We start from the raw sequence: 18,698 nt of genomic DNA, 5'->3' as shown, positions 1-18,698 counted from the left end.
TTCTTTTCTTCATACCATCCAGACTGGCTCTGGGGTGAGCGCAGCGGGTACAACGGGTACTGGAGGCTGTTTTGCTTGTGGGGTACACAAAAGTCGCATGAAACTCTATCTTATGCCGAGGTTAAAATTGGCGTATACTTCTACCTCCACCCTCATCACCACGTCTTCATGGCATGATGCTTAATAAATTAAACACAGGGATAATTTTACCTTTACTTTTATCACGTTACACTGTGCAGATATCTGACTATGATATCTGAAGGTAATTAACCATTGTAACTTTCACAGATTGTGATGTTTGATGAGCCAACGTCTGGTTTAGATCCCGCTGCAAGACGAGCATTATGGGATTTGCTTCAGACGGAGAAACATGGCCGTACAACACTTCTTACAACACATTTCATGGATGAAGCAGATCTGCTTGGTGACCGCATTGCTATCATGGCTGGTGGAGAGTTACAATGTTGTGGATCTTCCTTCTTCCTCAAGAAGAAATATGGCAAGTGTTTCTTGAGAACAAAAACTAGGCTCACACCTATACACAGTAAAATCCATTTATTCTAAACCCATGGTACATTATATTTTGTATCGGTAACCTTATGAAAGAAAAATAAGATGTAAGTATGTTTGATTTCCCACTTGCATAAGAATGCCTAAAAATGATGAAAATAGAATGTTGTAATTTTCTGTTGATGACATAATGGTCCACATCACTAACTGATGATAATGTACCCCCTTTTCCAAAATAGACTGAGTAAACTAGAAATGCAAAGAAAACAGCACCATTTATTCATATTTATTTTACCTGCGATTTCAAATTCTCAGATGTGATACTGTGAAGTTTGGTTATTTTGCAACTGTCTCTTCCCAGAAGAATGTAATTTTATTGTGTATCTTCTTCATGGATCTGTATTTACTTAATTTATATTTATCTGTATTTAAGTGATATGAGGGTTGAATGTAACATGGAAGTTGACTACATTCAGAATTCTGGATTATCTGCTATTCATAATTATCTACACTGCTTCTGGCCTGCACTGATATGGATAATTGTGAATTCACTGTACGAGTATTGCAACTGATTCCTAATGTATCTTGTGTACGCAGGCGCTGGCTACCGTTTGATCATTGTGAAGGGACCAGACTGCAATGTCGATTCAGTAACAAGCCTCCTAAATGAATTTATACCAAAGATCAGTGTTGATCAGAATATAGGGTCAGAACTGTCCTATCTCCTGAGTGAAAATCAGTCATCAGTATTTGAAGCCATGTTATCTAAACTTGAAGAGAATAAGAAGAAGCTGGGTTTGCTCAGTTATGGTGTGTCCCTAACAACTATGGAAGAAGTGTTCATGAAGTAAGTTTTTTTTTATTGCTAGTGGGGTGGGACTAAGTCCCTTGTACTGCGGCCACTTCTGGTCTATTGTACCAGGCCCAGATCATAGGTGAGGGTGATTGTGGAGCAATTGGTGGAATGAAGATTGGCAGGGGAAACCGAAGTACTTGGAGAAAACCTGCCCCAGCGCCACTTTGTCCACCACAAATCCCACTTGACCAGACCCGGGATCGAACCCGGGCCGCCGCAGTGGGAAGCCAGCGACTAACCGCTTGAGCTATGGCGCGGCCAATGAAGTAAGTTAATATGTGATGTGTTCCATCTCCAATGTACTAATGCAGTACAGGGAATTCCAGTCCTATTGTTTTCTGTGATGTCAGCTACATAGTCAAAACCCAATCTCCATAAAATTAATCTGGATACTGCAAGCACACAGTGTTTCCTTGTACAGGTATCCCATGTTTACTTGATAGTTTCATTCATTAGAGCGGATCTGTATTTTTAATTCACATAACTCAAAATTTTGTTTCGTGAAATTTTTTACATCCCTTTGCTTTCACTGCTTTTAGTTTTAATTTTAAAATACAGAAACGATTTAATTGAAAACCATTAATTTTAATCGTTTATGAATTCTAATTTGTTTATTTTTGAAAATATCATTATTTTTTAGTCTTTACTAACGAATGAAATTAAAATCATATGTCTACACATTAAGGTCGGAATTGCATAAGTTAGGGGGTACCTATATATTGTTTATTTTCATAGATTTTTAATTTGTCTGTATTCCGCTTTTGTTCATTACTTAGAATATTATGTAGCATCTATTCTTTCAAAGCATTATCATATAACTCTTCTTATATCTCATTGTAACTTTTTCTATTTTCTACTTGCTCACAGAAAAGAATCTCAGTGATCAATTACTTCCACATCTCTCTCAAGGCGTTATGCATGTTTCCACATATTACCCTCCAATTTTAGCCACTCCATTCACATGAATGTTGATACCGACAACCATATTAGCTGTACTGAATCCTTGTTGCTTAGTACTATAAGGTAAGGTAAAGTTGTCCCCATGCTTAACTAATTAAGCACTATCCCATGAAGGCATATGGGGCAGTGGATGTATAGATCCATTATAGGGTAGGTTAATATCAATATGAAACATGCCAGAGCATTTTGCTATACTGTTAGAAAGAGTCATATTGTTATGGAGCATGTGATGTTTATGTATATGGACTGAACTTCTGTGCTGGAAATTTGACTGCCTTTTCCTTCAAGAGTTGGGAAAGACACGGAGATATCTGCTCCTGCTGAACACCAGCAGACCAATGGCATTGACAATGTGGTACATTCAAGTACCTTTGAAGTAGACGACAGCTCCATTTTGCCAAGCGGAAACAAATGTAAGTAAAGACTGCTCACTTATACTGATAATGATAATGATTTGGACAGAAGAATGACCCTTGACAGCAGAATATTGTCATAGTTGCATTTGGTTTCTCAAACATTCTACAACATTGTAAGACACAGCTTTCTATAACCCAGCACAAATTCCTGAGGACATGAACGTGGTGTTTATTTTTCAAAGTTTGTTGGTTTATTGCAGGTTATTAAATTAAAAATACAGCAACAATGTTGTACTTCTAGTTTATGCAGGGAAGATATCTGGCACCTGTGCCTTTCTGCTTTGTGCAACTTTCCTACTCAGTCAGCTGTTTTGTTAGCAAGATAGTAGCAGCACCACATAGTAAGGTTATGGGGCCATTTCTACACTTGCATTGTATATCTGAGAATTAACTATATCCACATACAGGACCTTATGCTCAGGGTTCATGAAAGTATCAGCTTGCACAACATGGAGTGGAACTTCATGTAATAGATGTGAATTTCCTGTGCTACAGTGCTCCAATGTTGTTTTGTGTCAATATGCCTACTAAACGAAAACCAAGCCTCACCTGAAAAGAAATCTACTTGTGAATTCAGGACTCAGTTTATCATCATTAATTGCCTGAAGCAACCATTTGCAGAAATTGAATAGTACACATTGTAATTTCAGTAACTTTATCATGGTCCTTTTGGTATTCCTGTTTCTTGTGTAAAGTATTCCACCCTTTAAAGCACAGTGATTGCTATATTTACAAACTGCTTTAAGATTATAAATTTCTTAATTTACTCACAGAGTGATTTATATATATATATTTCCTTAAATAGCATTAACTGATTTGGCAATGTCATTGATGCAGCATGTATTCTGAGCAGTGGGAAACAAATTTTAAAATTTTATTTAGATAAATTCGTTTCTCAGATAGTTTGGAGACTTCCAGAGTGAACGTTCAAGCCATGCTCTGACATCCAGCTATTCTTGTGTTAGTATTCAAGAGCGGCATTTGGAATCCTCTCTATTAATATGCCAGTTGTTCTTACCCTAGTAAACTTTCCTGTGGATTTTCTGTGACACTTCCTAATACATACATACATTTCATTTCACAAGTCCAAACAAATGGACATGAAGGTCGTCATACAAAAATGGACTTCACCTCATATAGTATTCTTATAAAACACTTGATACTTTAGTGTAAACTTATCCATGTTCAATGGGAAAGGAACTTTATGAGAACTGTAATGGAATTTCAAGCCATAGTTTTACAAAACCGCAGAATTACACAAATTTACAGCTTCAGAATCTAGCAAGTTCTGTAACAGGCATGTTCAGTAAGTCCATAAAAGCAAACTTAGTTCCAAGTTAACTTTCTCGTTTTAACCAAGCAAGGCTCAGTTTTATTAGAATGGACATATTAACATGCAAGGTAATAGATAAAGGAGTACAGATTATTCTTGTTTTATTCATGAAATTCCAGTCCATGGCGTAAAAGATGGTGTTTGATGCACCTTGATTGCAAGTAGGGTTATGAACCCTGTGTTATATGCAGATACACATAACTCTGAGAGCTATGTAACACAGACTCTAAGCAGGTCAGTTAGCTTTAGGCTGTGGTGATGATATACTCTATCAGTGCACCTGACTGAATAGGAAAAATGGCAGCTCATGCAGTGAGTACATACTGTGGAAAAGCAATGCACAGCCACACAATATTCTGGTTATATAAATTAATATGTATTCTTCTCACAAATGTCGTATAGGAATTTTGTATTGTGTTTAATATAACGAGAATGAATGTAAAGTTCACTTAGTAGTGATCATAGCTGATGAACATAAAGGTGAAAAACAAATGCCGTAGTAATTAAGAAAGTGTTAGAAACGTAATCATATTTCTGCAGAATGTCAAACTGAAACTGATGTTCACTTTCTCCTTTTAACATTTTAATTTACATTCAAAACTTAATATAACGTACCTGCATTTTGAATAAAAAATAATGTCAGTAATATTATTTGAAAAAAAAAAAACAAACAACTCTTTATGGCATCTATATTGTTAAACCAAAGTGTTGCATATAATTTTTGGGAATGGAAAGGGAAAATGTTGGACTGTTTGTCACATGATTCTACTTAAATTTTCTCAGTTGTTTGATTCACTTACCACCAAGATTTTATAAATGAATAATTTCATCATGTCTCCCATATGTAATATACGTCATTACCGATAACTGTAATAATTTTAAATTGCAAATGCATGTCTTACAAATTTTGCACTTGTTTCCACGTAGAGTAGAATATCTTCATGAAGGCAAGCATCTAACTGCTCTACACATCACAGTTTCATTACATGTTGTTTATATTTGTCTTATGCTTAACTGACCTTGTGTTGTTGGTTATGGTTTTAGTGTACATATCCTTTCAGTTTCCAATGGAATATGCACTGTGTTTTCAGGTTTTGCGACATGTATTAATCACCTTTATATGAGTCCAAGGAATGCTAGCAGATTCATAGGTGATTTGTTCATATTCACGTCACTAAATCGCACCATCATGTTCGAATGCACTTACTTCCTAAAAATGTTGCACTGTTTAGAAGCACCACAGAAACATAAAATAAATTGTAACCTTATGAAATATGCCAGTAAATATTTTATAGATTTTTATAAACCTGTCTCTCCACGTTTTGTATGAAACATGAATGAGTAGCTCACACATGGCAGAACCATTTTGTTTCTGTTCTTGTGAATATTGTCTTTTCATTAATTTGCATTCTGCTGCTTTAGCAGTCAAACTTCTTTACTTGAATATTTGGTATTTTTTATAGTTCATATTTTCCTATACATAGAATTGAGATCAGACAGTTCCATTTTTAGTTTCAATCTTTTTTTCCAGTCCTATTTTATATTCTTTAATTATGTGGATGTTTTAGAATACATGTAATAGTTACCAGAATTGTAGAGATATGAGGTATGTCATCACTAACCATTTTGTGTTGTTGAATAAAACTTCAAACATGGTGGACCCAGCTATATGAAACAATATCAACATTGGATGTAATTAGTAGGCTACTGACAGTGTTTATTTTTCAGTCAGGAGACATATAGGTAAACAACTGACAGTGCCAGCAAACTTGTCAAAATTCGCTGATCTTCTAATGCATTCATATTTTGGCCTTGAGGCTAAAATTGACCATGGAAATACTGGCAAACATGTTCATAGAAAAAAAGTGCTGCTGATTTGAATAAACCCACCATCAAATTTGGGTGTTTCGTTTCATAATGAAGTTCAATTCTATGAGATAGGTTATGGCAGAGCTTCAGTTATCCCTTCATTTTGAAGATATGCAAGTTAAAATAAGTCAACAGGTAATCCTGTGCAGACAGTTAATGTTATTTCAAAGTTATAGGTACTCTACAAAACTGAAACAAATCCTGCATAGATGGAAACCCCTGTACATTTATATTCATAGCTGATGTTGGGTGCATGAAAAAGTCGAGGGGGCAATTTAAATTTATAACAAGGTTCATATGACTCCAGATTATGAATGAAAATTATTGTAATGCCACATAATAATTTATTCATTAACTCATATTATAAATTTCTATTATGTGTATGAATTTTAAATGTGTTACATGTGTCATGAAATTCTGGGATGTATTATTTACTGTGGGTGTATAATAACATGAATAACTACATCTGCAGGTAAATATATATTAAATTCTTTAATACCTAACCGGGGTGTCACTGCAGCAGAAGAAATTTCTATGCATTTTTAGCACCAAGAGGAATTCATATTCTGAAAACAATATGTCACGACTGCAGGCCAATGCAAAACAAAAAGCAATCAAAGGTCATTTTAATTTGAATTATCTGTTAAATTGGTTGACACATGTATAATTTTTGCTTATTATTTTTAGTTTTATACATTGGGTGGGAATTATACCCAGCAGTAGAGAAATGCATTGGATTAGATTAGATTAAGGATTAAGGAGAGTGGTTGTAAATAACCATTTGATGACCAGGCTTAATAACAGTAAAGCATGATGAAGCCCTGCATCCATTTCCCATCATCCTGTTACAGTAATGGTATCAGTAGATACACTTCAACATATATGTCTTGGTCCATTAGAATTCCCTTCTTATTCCAGTAAAGATGTCACGCTCTTTTTAACATCAATTTCATTCTCTTTTATAGCTGAATTATATTTCCATCTAAGCTCTGTAAATAAATCATAAGAATATACTCCATTATTTAGCCCTGTCCCTCATCCATTTAAAATACTAATGAGATCCAGGGTTCTCACAATGGTGAAAGTCAAGATCATTTTTTTTATGAGAAGTACCCCCATCTACTTTGATAGATAGGCATTGACGTTTTCAGAAGACCTGTTTCTTTCATCTGCAGGGTAGAAGGCATTCAAATCAAACTCCTCTACCCTGAAGTTAGAAACATTGTTACTCATATATTAAATTACATGGCATTGCAACCCAGACAACTGTGGTCGTAAAGAAACTAGTGTTTAGTGATTTCAGCCCAGTTTTATCCATGAATTTAAAGCATAGATGAAATTTTATTGTTTTCATAAATTGGAAGACTTCATAATTTTTCTTTCAGCTCTTATGTCATGGGGAACCAAATATTAAAATCTCTTTCATAGTGCAAATAAAGCAACTGTTTCAGAATAAAAGTACCGGATTATCCTGCATCACAAGTAGATGTAAATCTGTTAAGCTGATTACTACAGTTTTTGCCACTTTTCTTTACATCTAAATACACATGATTCAAGAGGGATGAAATAGTAGGAGCCTGGAGAAAAAATGCATAACGAGGAACTTCATAACTTATACGCGTCACAAGATATAATTAGATTGATCAAGTCAAGGATGATGAGACGGGCACAGTACGTAGCACAGACAGGAGGAAAGGAATGCATTCAGTGGTTCAGTGGGGAAACCTGAAGGAAAGAGCCCAGTGGGAAGACCTAGATGTGGATGGGATATTAAAATGTATTTTAGAGAAACAGGTTGTGGGGTATGGTATGGATTCATCTGGCTCAGAATAGGGATCAGTGGTGGGTTTTTGTTAACACAGTACTGAACGTTTGGGTTCCATGAAACACTGGGAGTTTCTTGAGTAACTGAGTGACTCTTGGTTTCACATGAAGAACTCAGCTTCATGGAGCTAGTTAGTTGGCGGTTTAATTTATTTGCTAGCACTGCAGACAAAACCTTGATCAGTACAATGAGCTTCTCTGTTCAGAAGAGTTCTCTTACAGTTTTCATGAAAGAAGGAATTTGTATCTCCTTTTAAATAAAATGTCCCTCCGTTTTAGAAGCGATATTGCTTGTTTTAGTGGCTGATGAATGAAAGATGTAGTTAATGTTGTTATGGTGAATAAGAAAAATGATGTGGACAGGACACGTAGCATGCTTGTGGGAACAATGAAAACATACTTAATACTAGTTGGAAAGTCACAGAAGAGTAAACCTACATAGAGATGGAAAGATAATAAGAATATGTTAGATAATTAATTTATGTAAATATGAACTGAATTGAACTAGATCAGTGTAGAGTTTTTTTTAACCAGCTTGTATTTTTTTCTCAAGGAAAACACGGTGTCGATTAAATGCAATACTTGACAATTTGATGTAATTCTTTGTAATTCTTTCTAGCGTTATTTTGTTTCCTTTTTCATGTCTCTAAAGTAAACAGTTTGTTACATTGGTATGTTGAATACTCCAGCTTTTTCAAAATGACATACCTGCATGGACATCAGAGATCAGTGAACCTAGAAACTGAAGATTGCTGTTTTCTGGTATATGATGCCATTTAGTTTGGTAGATATATAACAGTGTTCCAGAGGAACATGCTGCATACTTCTTCAGAGTTGCTTGCTCTTCTACTCTGAAGATGGATGCAGCATGTTATAGTTTATTACACACATGTATGCATGCATGCACGCACACAACACATGCATGCATGCACACATTTACAATATTACGTGATTATGTGTTTTGTAACAGACAGTTTGCTATCAGATGCAGATATTTAAGGAATGCTGAACAAAATACTGTACTGCTGTAATTTTCTGAACATGAAGTAATAATCATGTCATGGTTCTGATACAAACCTTTTTCACTCTATGTTGCACATGCAATTTATTTCTCATGCAAGTGTTTTTCATCATTAATGATTCGTTTGCACTGAATGAAAGTTCAGTTGCATATTTGAAGCATCATTGGTGATTTCTGTTTATAACAACAGAATCTGTATCACAGTAAAGACTACAAATTACCATTAATTGTATTGTTATTGTTGCAACATATAATTCATTTATTACATTTTTATTTTGTAATATTTCAGTGACCATGCCTCATTATCCTCTTTTGAAAGGAAGCGAACTACTGATAAATCAACTGATTGCTATGTTCATGAAGAAAGCATTATATGTGTGGCGAACATGGTATATAACATTGATTCAGATTCTAATGCCTTCCCTTTTCCTAATACTAACAATCGTTATAGTCAAGACATGGCAGACAATTCCAGACCTACCTCCACTGAAAATGGACTTAAAGGTAAGATATTGTCCAGTCCAGACTCAAAAGGCTGTTGTTATATAACCTTGGCACAAACTCTATAGATGACATCATTTATAACAGTTCCTCTATTGTATGTAGTTATCCGTTACCACGATATGTGTTTATCAGGCTATGGAAACGTGTTTTGTTCACTGTTGCCTAACAGTGAACAGTTTTTCTCATTATCGTGTAGGAGTACAAAATGAGACATAGCCTATGCATGATTAACAGATGCCAGGAAACTAGTACACAGAATGTGATACCTTAAGGTTGAGAGTCTGGTGTATGTTGAATTTTCTCCCCCTTTACACTCACTTTGCAGTGGAAACCTCAGTTTATGTGAGAATTGTACATTACATCAATAAGTGTATTTCTGGCTACTTCATGTATACCACTTGAATAAAAATTTCAACTCTCTCCGTTCCTTTTTCAGATTTTTGTTCAATATTATTGAAGTCATAATAGGAAGTCTGGGTTTATTAATTATCACAAAATCGAAGTCACTGTGTGTATTTTCTTATATGTATCACTGTTTAATGTATTGAAGAGTGTAAATATCACATTACAAGAAGAGTATGATCATGTGGGTTGCAATGCTGTGTGGTTTGGTAGAAGTCCGCCAACATCCCTCCCAAACATTTGTGGACTTCTAAAAAAACTGCATAATGTTACAACTGAAAAGATTTGCATTCTTCATACTCACTGCTATGAGAAATCCAAAATTACTTTCAAAACTATCAAAAAGGCCTTAGATTTTTTATGGCTGTGAGACTTGCTCTCTCATCATAACTGAAAATCATAGATTGAGAGTATTTTAAAACAGAATACCAAGAATAATACTTGGATATAAGAATATGAAAGTAACAAGGGGATAGAAAGGATCAGGCAGGTGTTGGTAATATTTCTATAATTTTGGTTGCTATTTTATATGGATGTCTCATGGGAAGATTGCAGGCTGGGGAGTGTCTGAGAATAAAGTGAGGAGTGAAATATTTGTACCTAAATGTCAGTAACATGAGCCTGGAGAAAATTCCACATCAAATGGAATCAGAATGATGATATCAGGGAAGGTGAGGTTTGTAGATTGTTTGAGAGAAAAGATAAATACATACAAAATTTTGATCAGAAAAACCTGAAGGAAAGAGATCAAATGGAAGACCTAGGCATAGATGGGGCAGGGGTTAATATAAGTATGGATCTTAAAGAAATAGGATACCAAAACTGAATTCGTTTGACTCAGAACAGGGAACCGTGGGAGGTTTCTACTGAGCAAGATACTGCACCTTCAGGTTTCATAAAATGCAGGGAATTTCTTGGCGGGTTCAGCATTTATTAGCCTCTCACACAGGACTCTTCTCCACGGGATTATTTCGTTATTTGGTAATGTTTGTTGTGGAGTTTTTAAGACATGTTTGGTTCATTGAACCACACAAGAGAAATGAAATTACAAGTTTGATAATGAGCATACTATATTGAAATTATATACAATATAGTATTTTATGTGATAGAAGATACATTCTTCATACAGTACTTATATTATGTAGTGTCAAATCTTGTTGATTATTCTGCAGTTGTTTAAATTTAAATTGTTTTTTCCATTGTTTCAGGCCTATGGTAAAATATTCACTCCAATAGAAGTGAAAAATGAACATCTACGTAATGTTTCCTTGATATACAAAGATCTTACAGGTGGTATTGTACTGAATGAAACAACCAAGATGTCTGACTATATACTGAGACAGGCAAGTTACTGTTTGTTTTAACATATTAAATTCTTTCCCATTCCCCAGTAATACTGTGAACAGCATTCATTACATTTTTCACCAGTTGGAACTGCAATTGCCGCTGATTTGGAAGGGACAACTTCTAGTCACCACAAAACATGAAGGTTACTACTTGGTATATTATGTACAACTCTTAGATGTTATCCATTATCATATTGTGCTATATTCAGTTTCAGCCAACATCAAGAAATAGTTATCTTCTTTAACTGCATCCTTTGACATATTAATTTGTGTTGCACTTTTGTTTTCATGTTTTTATCTTAAAATTGCACTATTTTAGGAAAGTGGTGAGAAAATACTTTAGAGTGAAAGAGTTAAAAAAAGTTTCCTATAATTCATGTTTGTAATTTTACAAGGAATTCTGAAGTTCAGATATATTAAAAAATTATAAATTTTTTAATTGCAGAATATTTTCAAGCTATAGACATTTCTACAAAATCTTATATTTATTAAACTTAAATTATTTTTAAAACCTTTAGTGCTTTCTCAATTTTTCTAATTTATTTAATTTTGAAACATGAATTGATTCATATATGTCACTGCACACAAAGCCTGTGTGCGTCAGCTTATCCCTGTCTGAGAATTCACCTAGGATCATCCACATTGATGTGGTTTTAATTTGGTTTTATTGTTGAATCAAATAATCACAATGTGGCATTACAACAGTGATCATTATGTGGCAGTAGGAGTAATATTTTTGCAGGACTGTCATGGTAGTCACTACCAATATTTCAGAATAGTTTACAGGCACCCTCAGTAACTTTCTTTCATCAACACAAATGATACATTTAATAGTCAGCAGAAATGTAAGTATGGTGTCATAATAAATAAGCAATTTTATTATTCAGTAAAGAAAATTACAGGATAACCTGAGGCACAGAATGTGTTCTTTCACTAAAAATACATAAAATGTAAAATACCGTAGATTTAGATTATGTGAAAAACTAATAAGAGTGATATAGGCTGCGCCATAGCTCAAGCGGTTAGTTGCTGGCTTCCCACTGCGGCGGCCCGGGTTCGATCCCGGGTCTGGTCAAGTGGGATTTGTGGTGGACAAAGTGGCGCAGGGGTTGGTTTTCTCCGAGTACTTCGGTTTCACTTGCTAATCTTCATTCCACCAAATTCTCCATCATCATAATCACCCAGGGCAGGTACAATAGTGGCCACCATGCCAAGTGGACCCAGTTGGACTCCACCCCCCACTAAGCGAATTAAAATTAAAAAAAAAAAAGATGAGCCATAACCTGGAAATTCCTTAATTCTGATCAAATCACACCAGAGTCTGGAAACAAAATTCAGTTTTGAAGGACAATATGTTGAAAGGAAGCAGGTACCTCTCTTATAGAAACTCGATTGTGTTTGATACATTGAGTGTCAGAGAAAGCGGTTGCATTGTGTGTATGCTTACCCATCAACAGTTTTGTTTTTGAAGAAATGAATTTGTCTTATTTTCATAACTCTGATGTAATAATACTAACAAGAAGTTCTTCTTCTGATTTCAGTCAAAAATTGATCTACGAGAAGTGAGGCAGAATTACATTATGGGAGCAACTTTCTGTGGTAATGAAACAGCACCAACAATCATAGGCTGGTTCAACAACTTGCCATACCACAGCATTCCTCTTGCAGTTCAAACAATTTACAATACTATTCTCAGATACTACACTTACAACAAAACCATCAATGTTGTCAATCATCCTCTGCCTTATACTGAAGACACTGTGGTAATTACCTTTCTTCATGTGGGGCATATAGTAGCCATGCACAAATCTAAAATTTTTGACATAGCTGAACATCGATTTTTTCCAGAATTAAACTTTGAGAATTTTCAGGAAATTATTGCGCAATATTACACAGACTACTTGATGGATGAGAATTTCAATGGATGGTAGAGTTAGTATAAATCTGCTTATCAGTAAAACTCTCCAAATTGGCCTCATGTGAACAGGACTTTCTTTCACTCAGAATCACTTGAATGATATACCCGCAAAGTTCGGTAAACTCTTGAATTATCCCATATATAAAATTGAAGGGGGGGGGGGATTTTTTCACATGCTACCATCTTCAACATTAGTGTGACATGCCTTGTGAGTCCTTCAGACTTGTTCTAGTAACATAGGAACAACTACTGTTTTTATTAACAAGTATGACATAAGATGTTATGGCTAAATTAGGCATAAAAGTAAAGTAAAGTGAAGGCCCATAGGGTTGTGAGATGTTGAGATTCTCACATTTCCTAGACAATTGGCTGATAGATAGCGGCAAGGTTGTCAGCCTTACGTGTCGGCCGCCCTTTACCCCCAAGAATATTCGGAGAATATTCCTGGTACTCATTTCTGTTAGAGGCTGAGTTGACCCCAGGGCCATAGTGCGGCCGGAAGGATTAGGTCAACTGAAAAAAATCCAGTGACCTCACCAGGACTTGAACCTGTGACCTTCTGGCTTGTAGCATAGTGTTGCAACCAACTACGCTACTGCGTGCCCCCCTTAATTAGGCATTCTGATTATAAAAATGATAACCAGGAAGATGTAACATGCACTGTTTTTTTAAACATTGTTTTCTCACGTTGTTGACTAAAATGATAAAGATGCAAAATAAAAATACAAACGTGAAAATAAAATGTGCTGTTTTAGTTCAAAATTTATTACACAAAAGTAATATGATGCCAAATTTTTGTGTCCAGATTTGAAATCAGCATATGAAGATTAATTTAAAAAGTCAGTTCTCTTCGACATTACTATAACTTTGTTGCCTAGTGTAATAACAGACTTCTAGACAATATGTGTTCTTTCAAGCATCACATCAAGGAGAATGAGATGGGCAAAGCATATAGCACGAATGTGGGCTAAGAAGAATGTGTATAGGATTTTGGCAGAAAAGCCAGAAGGAAAGAGACCGCTAGGAAGGCTTAGACATAGGATGGGATGCTATGGATTGGATTGTTCTGGCTCAGGATAGGGACCAGTGGAGGGCTCTTGTGATCACGGTTCTTAACCTTTGAGCTCCATAAAATATTGGAAAATTCTTGAGTAAATGCACAAATGGCAGCTTCTCAAGAAGGGCTCAGCTCCACGGAGCTAGTTAGTTATATGTTGTTTTAAGATTTTTTTCGCTTGCTGTTACAAAAATAAGTTTGAATTCACAAGGATTTCATTGATTCTCTTTCTTCCAGATCAGCTTCCAGTCTTGGGCATCAAACAATATGGGTTTTCAAGTGTCGTTCAGTTTGGGGTTCAGCATGGCCTTTGTTTCAGCATTTTTCATAATCTTCTATGTGAAGGAACGTGTAAGCAAAGCAAAGCACTTGCAGATTGTGTCTGGAGTTGAAGTGCTGACATTCTGGCTCTCTTCTATTGTGTGGGACCTGTTCTTCTTCCTGCTTCCTGTTGTTGGTGTCATTATTACTTTCGCAGCGTTCAGAGAGGATGGCTTCCGCACAGGTGCAGAACTAGGTAAATTTAAGAAACATTAATTTTTCAGTACATTTGTTTTATAAAAGATATTAATTTCTTGAAATTCGTTTATTAAGTAACTGCTGGTTACCTTGTTTTGAAGACAGCAATGAGTGCTGTCTGCTGGACTGACAAAATATTCATAGATTTGTTCTGTAGTTATTGAATAGGAACTTCATAATGTTGTATTTTAGTGTCCTGTTGCACTGATTCATATCCATAATGTGTATATATTTTCACCGTCTTTTATTGCATACAATTTCACTTGTCACTTCACACTACATGTTTCGGCATCATTCTGCCATCCTCAGGTGTATCAGTCAGGTTAAACCATTGCACTGCTGCCATCAAGCGTCCATTTATAATATGATATACAACATGTAAGATGATAGATCTTAATAAGTTTTAATATACAAATTTTATTATTGAACAACGACGAACACACATTTTATATCATTTTATAAATGGACACTTGATGGCAGGCAATGCAATGGTTTAACGTGATTAATACACCTGAGGATGGCAGAATGATGCTGAAACATGTAGTGTGAAGTGACAAGTGAAATTGTATGCACTAAAAGACGGTGAAAATATATACACATTATGGACAGGAACTTTATGTTCACTGTACTTGTGTTTTCAGGCAGAATTTTCGTAGTGATGATTTGTTTTTCCTGGAGCCTGTTGCCAGCAACATACCTACTTTCATTCATCTTCAGTATTCCATTGACAGGGTTCACAAGAATGACTATGATCAATGTGGTGACAGGTATGTCTTCCCATCATTTCCTTTGTCTCAGTTTGCTTCTATTTTTATGTGTGAACACAAAGTATGTGATTTGAACTGCAAGAAATATGTTACTGATGATTGCAAAAGGCAGTAACCTAATCTATGCTCTTTTTTATTATATTCATGAATAAGCCATTCTGGGGTATTAAACTAACTTGTTCATGCAGTGGTGATAAGAACAAGGCTGGTCTCCAAAAGCTGGAGTTTTACTCTACAGCAATGCAGATAAATTACTCAAGAGGATTTAATTACATTTGGTGTCTGCAGGATGTATCAATTCATAATGTGGTCTTCTGGCTTATGACACTGTAGTCTTGTAAGTGTGGAACATACTGAATCCATATCCTATGTGCAGAAATGAAGATGGAGACTTCATGTTCCTCAGAAACACTAGTATCAACCTACTAGGCTTCATGGTACCATGACCCAAAAGACCACAGTATGAATCAGAACTGCTATGAAAACCTCAAATCATATATGTATAGAACTTATGCTTGCTTTGCCATTAGGTCTCTGAAATCGTTACTATCTATTAATGATCTAAAAATGATATATTTTGCCTATGCTCACTCTATAATTGTATATGGAATTGCCTTTTGGGGAAATGCCACTAATAGCAAGGATGTCTTCATAGTGCAAAAAAGAATTATAAGGAGTATTATGAATGTAAATTCTAGAGCCTCTTGCCGGTGATTTTTTAAATATTTAAACATATTGCCTTTTTATTCTCAATATATACTTTCGCTTTTGCTTCTGGTGGTGAAAAATATGCATTTGTTTGCACTAAATGCTGAAATACATGTCATAAATACACGACAAAGTACCAGCTTACACGTGCCATTGATAAATTTGGCCAAATATAAGAATAGTGTGTGTTGTATGGGTATTAAAATATTTAATAATCTGCCACATAATTTAAGAAAATTATCGAGTGATTATAAAAAATTTAAGTTAGCTATAAATAATTTTCTCTTAAATCAATCATTTTATTCGATAAATGAATACTTGGAGTGGTCAAAAGAAAGGAAATAGAATACAGGTGAATATTTGTTTTATTTAGATACACTTATGTGTAGTAGTTTTTGTAGACTCTGTATAAATGTATGTATACTTTTATTATTAATTGCTTATAATGTCCGTATTTTAGTTATTATTGATTTATTATACTAAGCATTGACTAAGTTGTATTATTGCAACTGTTTTATTATAGTATATGTTACTATTTGGGACTGCTTCTACAACTGTGGTGATTGTGTCGCCTGTACGTTTTTCTTGAAGCAATAAAGATATTATTATTATTATTCCTGTTCATTGGTGTTCATAGGTTTCATAAAACTCACTAAAAATATTCTGTGATGTTGTAATATTTGGCTGTGAGATGTTTCATTAGAGCTTCCCAAATTGCATTTATATTTCATGTTATGCCCTTGTATCTTAAATGTCTTCCTTGAGTCATCCTCTGAATGCAGTGCCAGATTAAGAAATAAAAATGTTTCAAAAGAATCAGCTGATCCCTCCTCAAAGTTGAAATTAATACTGAAGAAGGAAGGAGCAGATTCCACCAAATTCTTGGTAATATTTTTATTCTCTGACATGGTACCATACGTAGAACATGATGTAATGAACTTTGGAGCATCGACCACCATGACAACCACAAATACCATAAATGTAATAGAACCTTGATTCTTGTTTCAGGTATTGCCTTGTTTATGACAGTGAATATTTTGAAATTACCATCGCTGGAACTACAGGACGTGGCTGAGATTCTGGACTGGATTTTTCTTTTCTTCCCACATTACTCATTGTGTTCCTGTGTGCATGGCTTATATACAAACTATGCGTATAACAAAGCATGTTCTGCTGCACTGCTATTTCCAGGATTATGCCTACGACCCAATATCTGTTGTAAAAGTAAGTGAATTGATGTACATTTTACAATAGATCTTAATTTAACTTCTGGTACATTTTCACAAGTTTGGTCTTTCTTGGAGCAGCACCTATGACCTTCATGATAAGGCTGTTATGTCTCCAATTTTGAGCTGAATGATAGGATTGGGCAGTTAGTACTCCTGGTTCATGTTTAGAAGATCTTGGATATGAAACTTGACCCAAATATTGAATATTCTGACTGACGGTTTTAATGTTTTACCTTTGTTGCTCAAGGCAAAGACTTTGAAAATATGTTAATACAGGGTGTCCCAGGAGGAATGGACCAAACTTCGGGAGGGTGTTCCTTATGTTAAAGTATGCCGATATAACCCAAAACACCTATGTCCAAAGTTGAACGGTTACGGAGATAATGGCCAGAGAAGTGTCAAACTTTGACCGGCGTTGCACACTTGTTGATTACAAAATACATACTAAAACTGGCAGGAATATGTGGATTCTGTAATGTTAATAATGTACGTAACATCAAACTAACTTGTGAGTGACATGAAGCCATAAAATTGAAGCACAAAATACTCGCTCGCCATGTCATAATTGTCCTTAGGGTTTCCAAGCACTATACATGACACATGAATGGCAAGCGCTGACGTAATGTGCTGACTGTGCGTTCTGATAAAGCCAACTACATAAGCACGGCTAGGGTGAATCATCACACTCAAGGACAAACATATATAAGGCCTCTCAGCTGAGAGGTACAGTGCGTGGACCTGCCAGAAGACCACACTTTTCTTGGGCCATTATCTCCATAACCGTTCAACTTTGGACATAGGTGTTTTGGGTTATATCGGCATACTTTAACATAAGGAACACCCTCCCGAAGTTTGGTCCATTCCTCCTGGGACATTCTGTATGTATATAGCATGACCATTTCATATAATTCCAATTCATCATTCACACATCATCCTACAATTTGATATAACATGACCAGTGCAGGTGAAAAAGTCTTGTTAAAGTAATAAAAAATTCCGTCTATCTCCAGGTTTATACTGCAGTTTCCATAAACAGTTTTATTTCTGGTTGGATGTGGACAGTATTATAGAACATCTGGATTTCTTATGACTCATAGGTTTACTTGGCTAGTCATGTTACTGTAGTATTTCAAACTGTCATTGTCATGGAATTTTTATGTCAACCATAAATTTTGCTGAATAATTTTATATTTGTTATGTGCTAGGTAGATACCTACTCCTCCCAAATAAAAGATGGATGCGAACATAAGAAATCAGTATTATGGTACACAACTTTTTGTAAGAGTATTATTTTCTGGATTTCTGAATGTAGCACTGAAAAAATCTCCAGTCATGAAATGTTTCTGAGGTCACAATCCTGCATCACAGGCACTTAATTTTTGTTATCCCTTTTGCAATACTTTGATCAGTTGTCCTTGGCCTACTTATTTTCTTATTCCGTCTTACTGTTCCCTTTGAT

The 18,698-nt window shown here is 35.3% G+C and overlaps 1 protein-coding gene across 9 annotated transcripts in view; it reads left to right on the top strand.

Moving 5' to 3' along the window:
- Window positions 1–18,698, top strand: part of LOC111868283 (ATP-binding cassette sub-family A member 3) — a 78,527-nt gene that overhangs the window by 45,931 nt on the left and 13,898 nt on the right. For 8 of the 9 annotated variants that reach the window (XM_023858803.2, XM_023858809.2, XM_023858806.2 and 5 more), the window contains 10 exons: window positions 289–499; window positions 1,108–1,357; window positions 2,615–2,739; window positions 5,167–5,226; window positions 9,079–9,293; window positions 10,904–11,038; window positions 12,583–12,804; window positions 14,254–14,533; window positions 15,177–15,302; window positions 17,019–17,234. In XM_023858803.2, the coding sequence (XP_023714571.1) occupies window positions 289–499; window positions 1,108–1,357; window positions 2,615–2,739; window positions 5,167–5,226; window positions 9,079–9,293; window positions 10,904–11,038; window positions 12,583–12,804; window positions 14,254–14,533; window positions 15,177–15,302; window positions 17,019–17,234 (1,840 nt within the window). The remainder of the gene's footprint in view (window positions 1–288; window positions 500–1,107; window positions 1,358–2,614; window positions 2,740–5,166; window positions 5,227–9,078; window positions 9,294–10,903; window positions 11,039–12,582; window positions 12,805–14,253; window positions 14,534–15,176; window positions 15,303–17,018; window positions 17,235–18,698) is intronic. The other variant, XM_023858808.2, reaches the window with a different exon arrangement.

Source organism: Cryptotermes secundus, unplaced genomic scaffold (assembly GCF_002891405.2).
Source record: "Cryptotermes secundus unplaced genomic scaffold, Csec_1.0 scaffold1003, whole genome shotgun sequence".
NCBI lineage: Eukaryota > Metazoa > Arthropoda > Insecta > Blattodea > Kalotermitidae > Cryptotermes > Cryptotermes secundus.
Note: the sequence above shows the minus strand (reverse complement) of the source record. Positions and strands in the feature narration are given on the sequence as shown.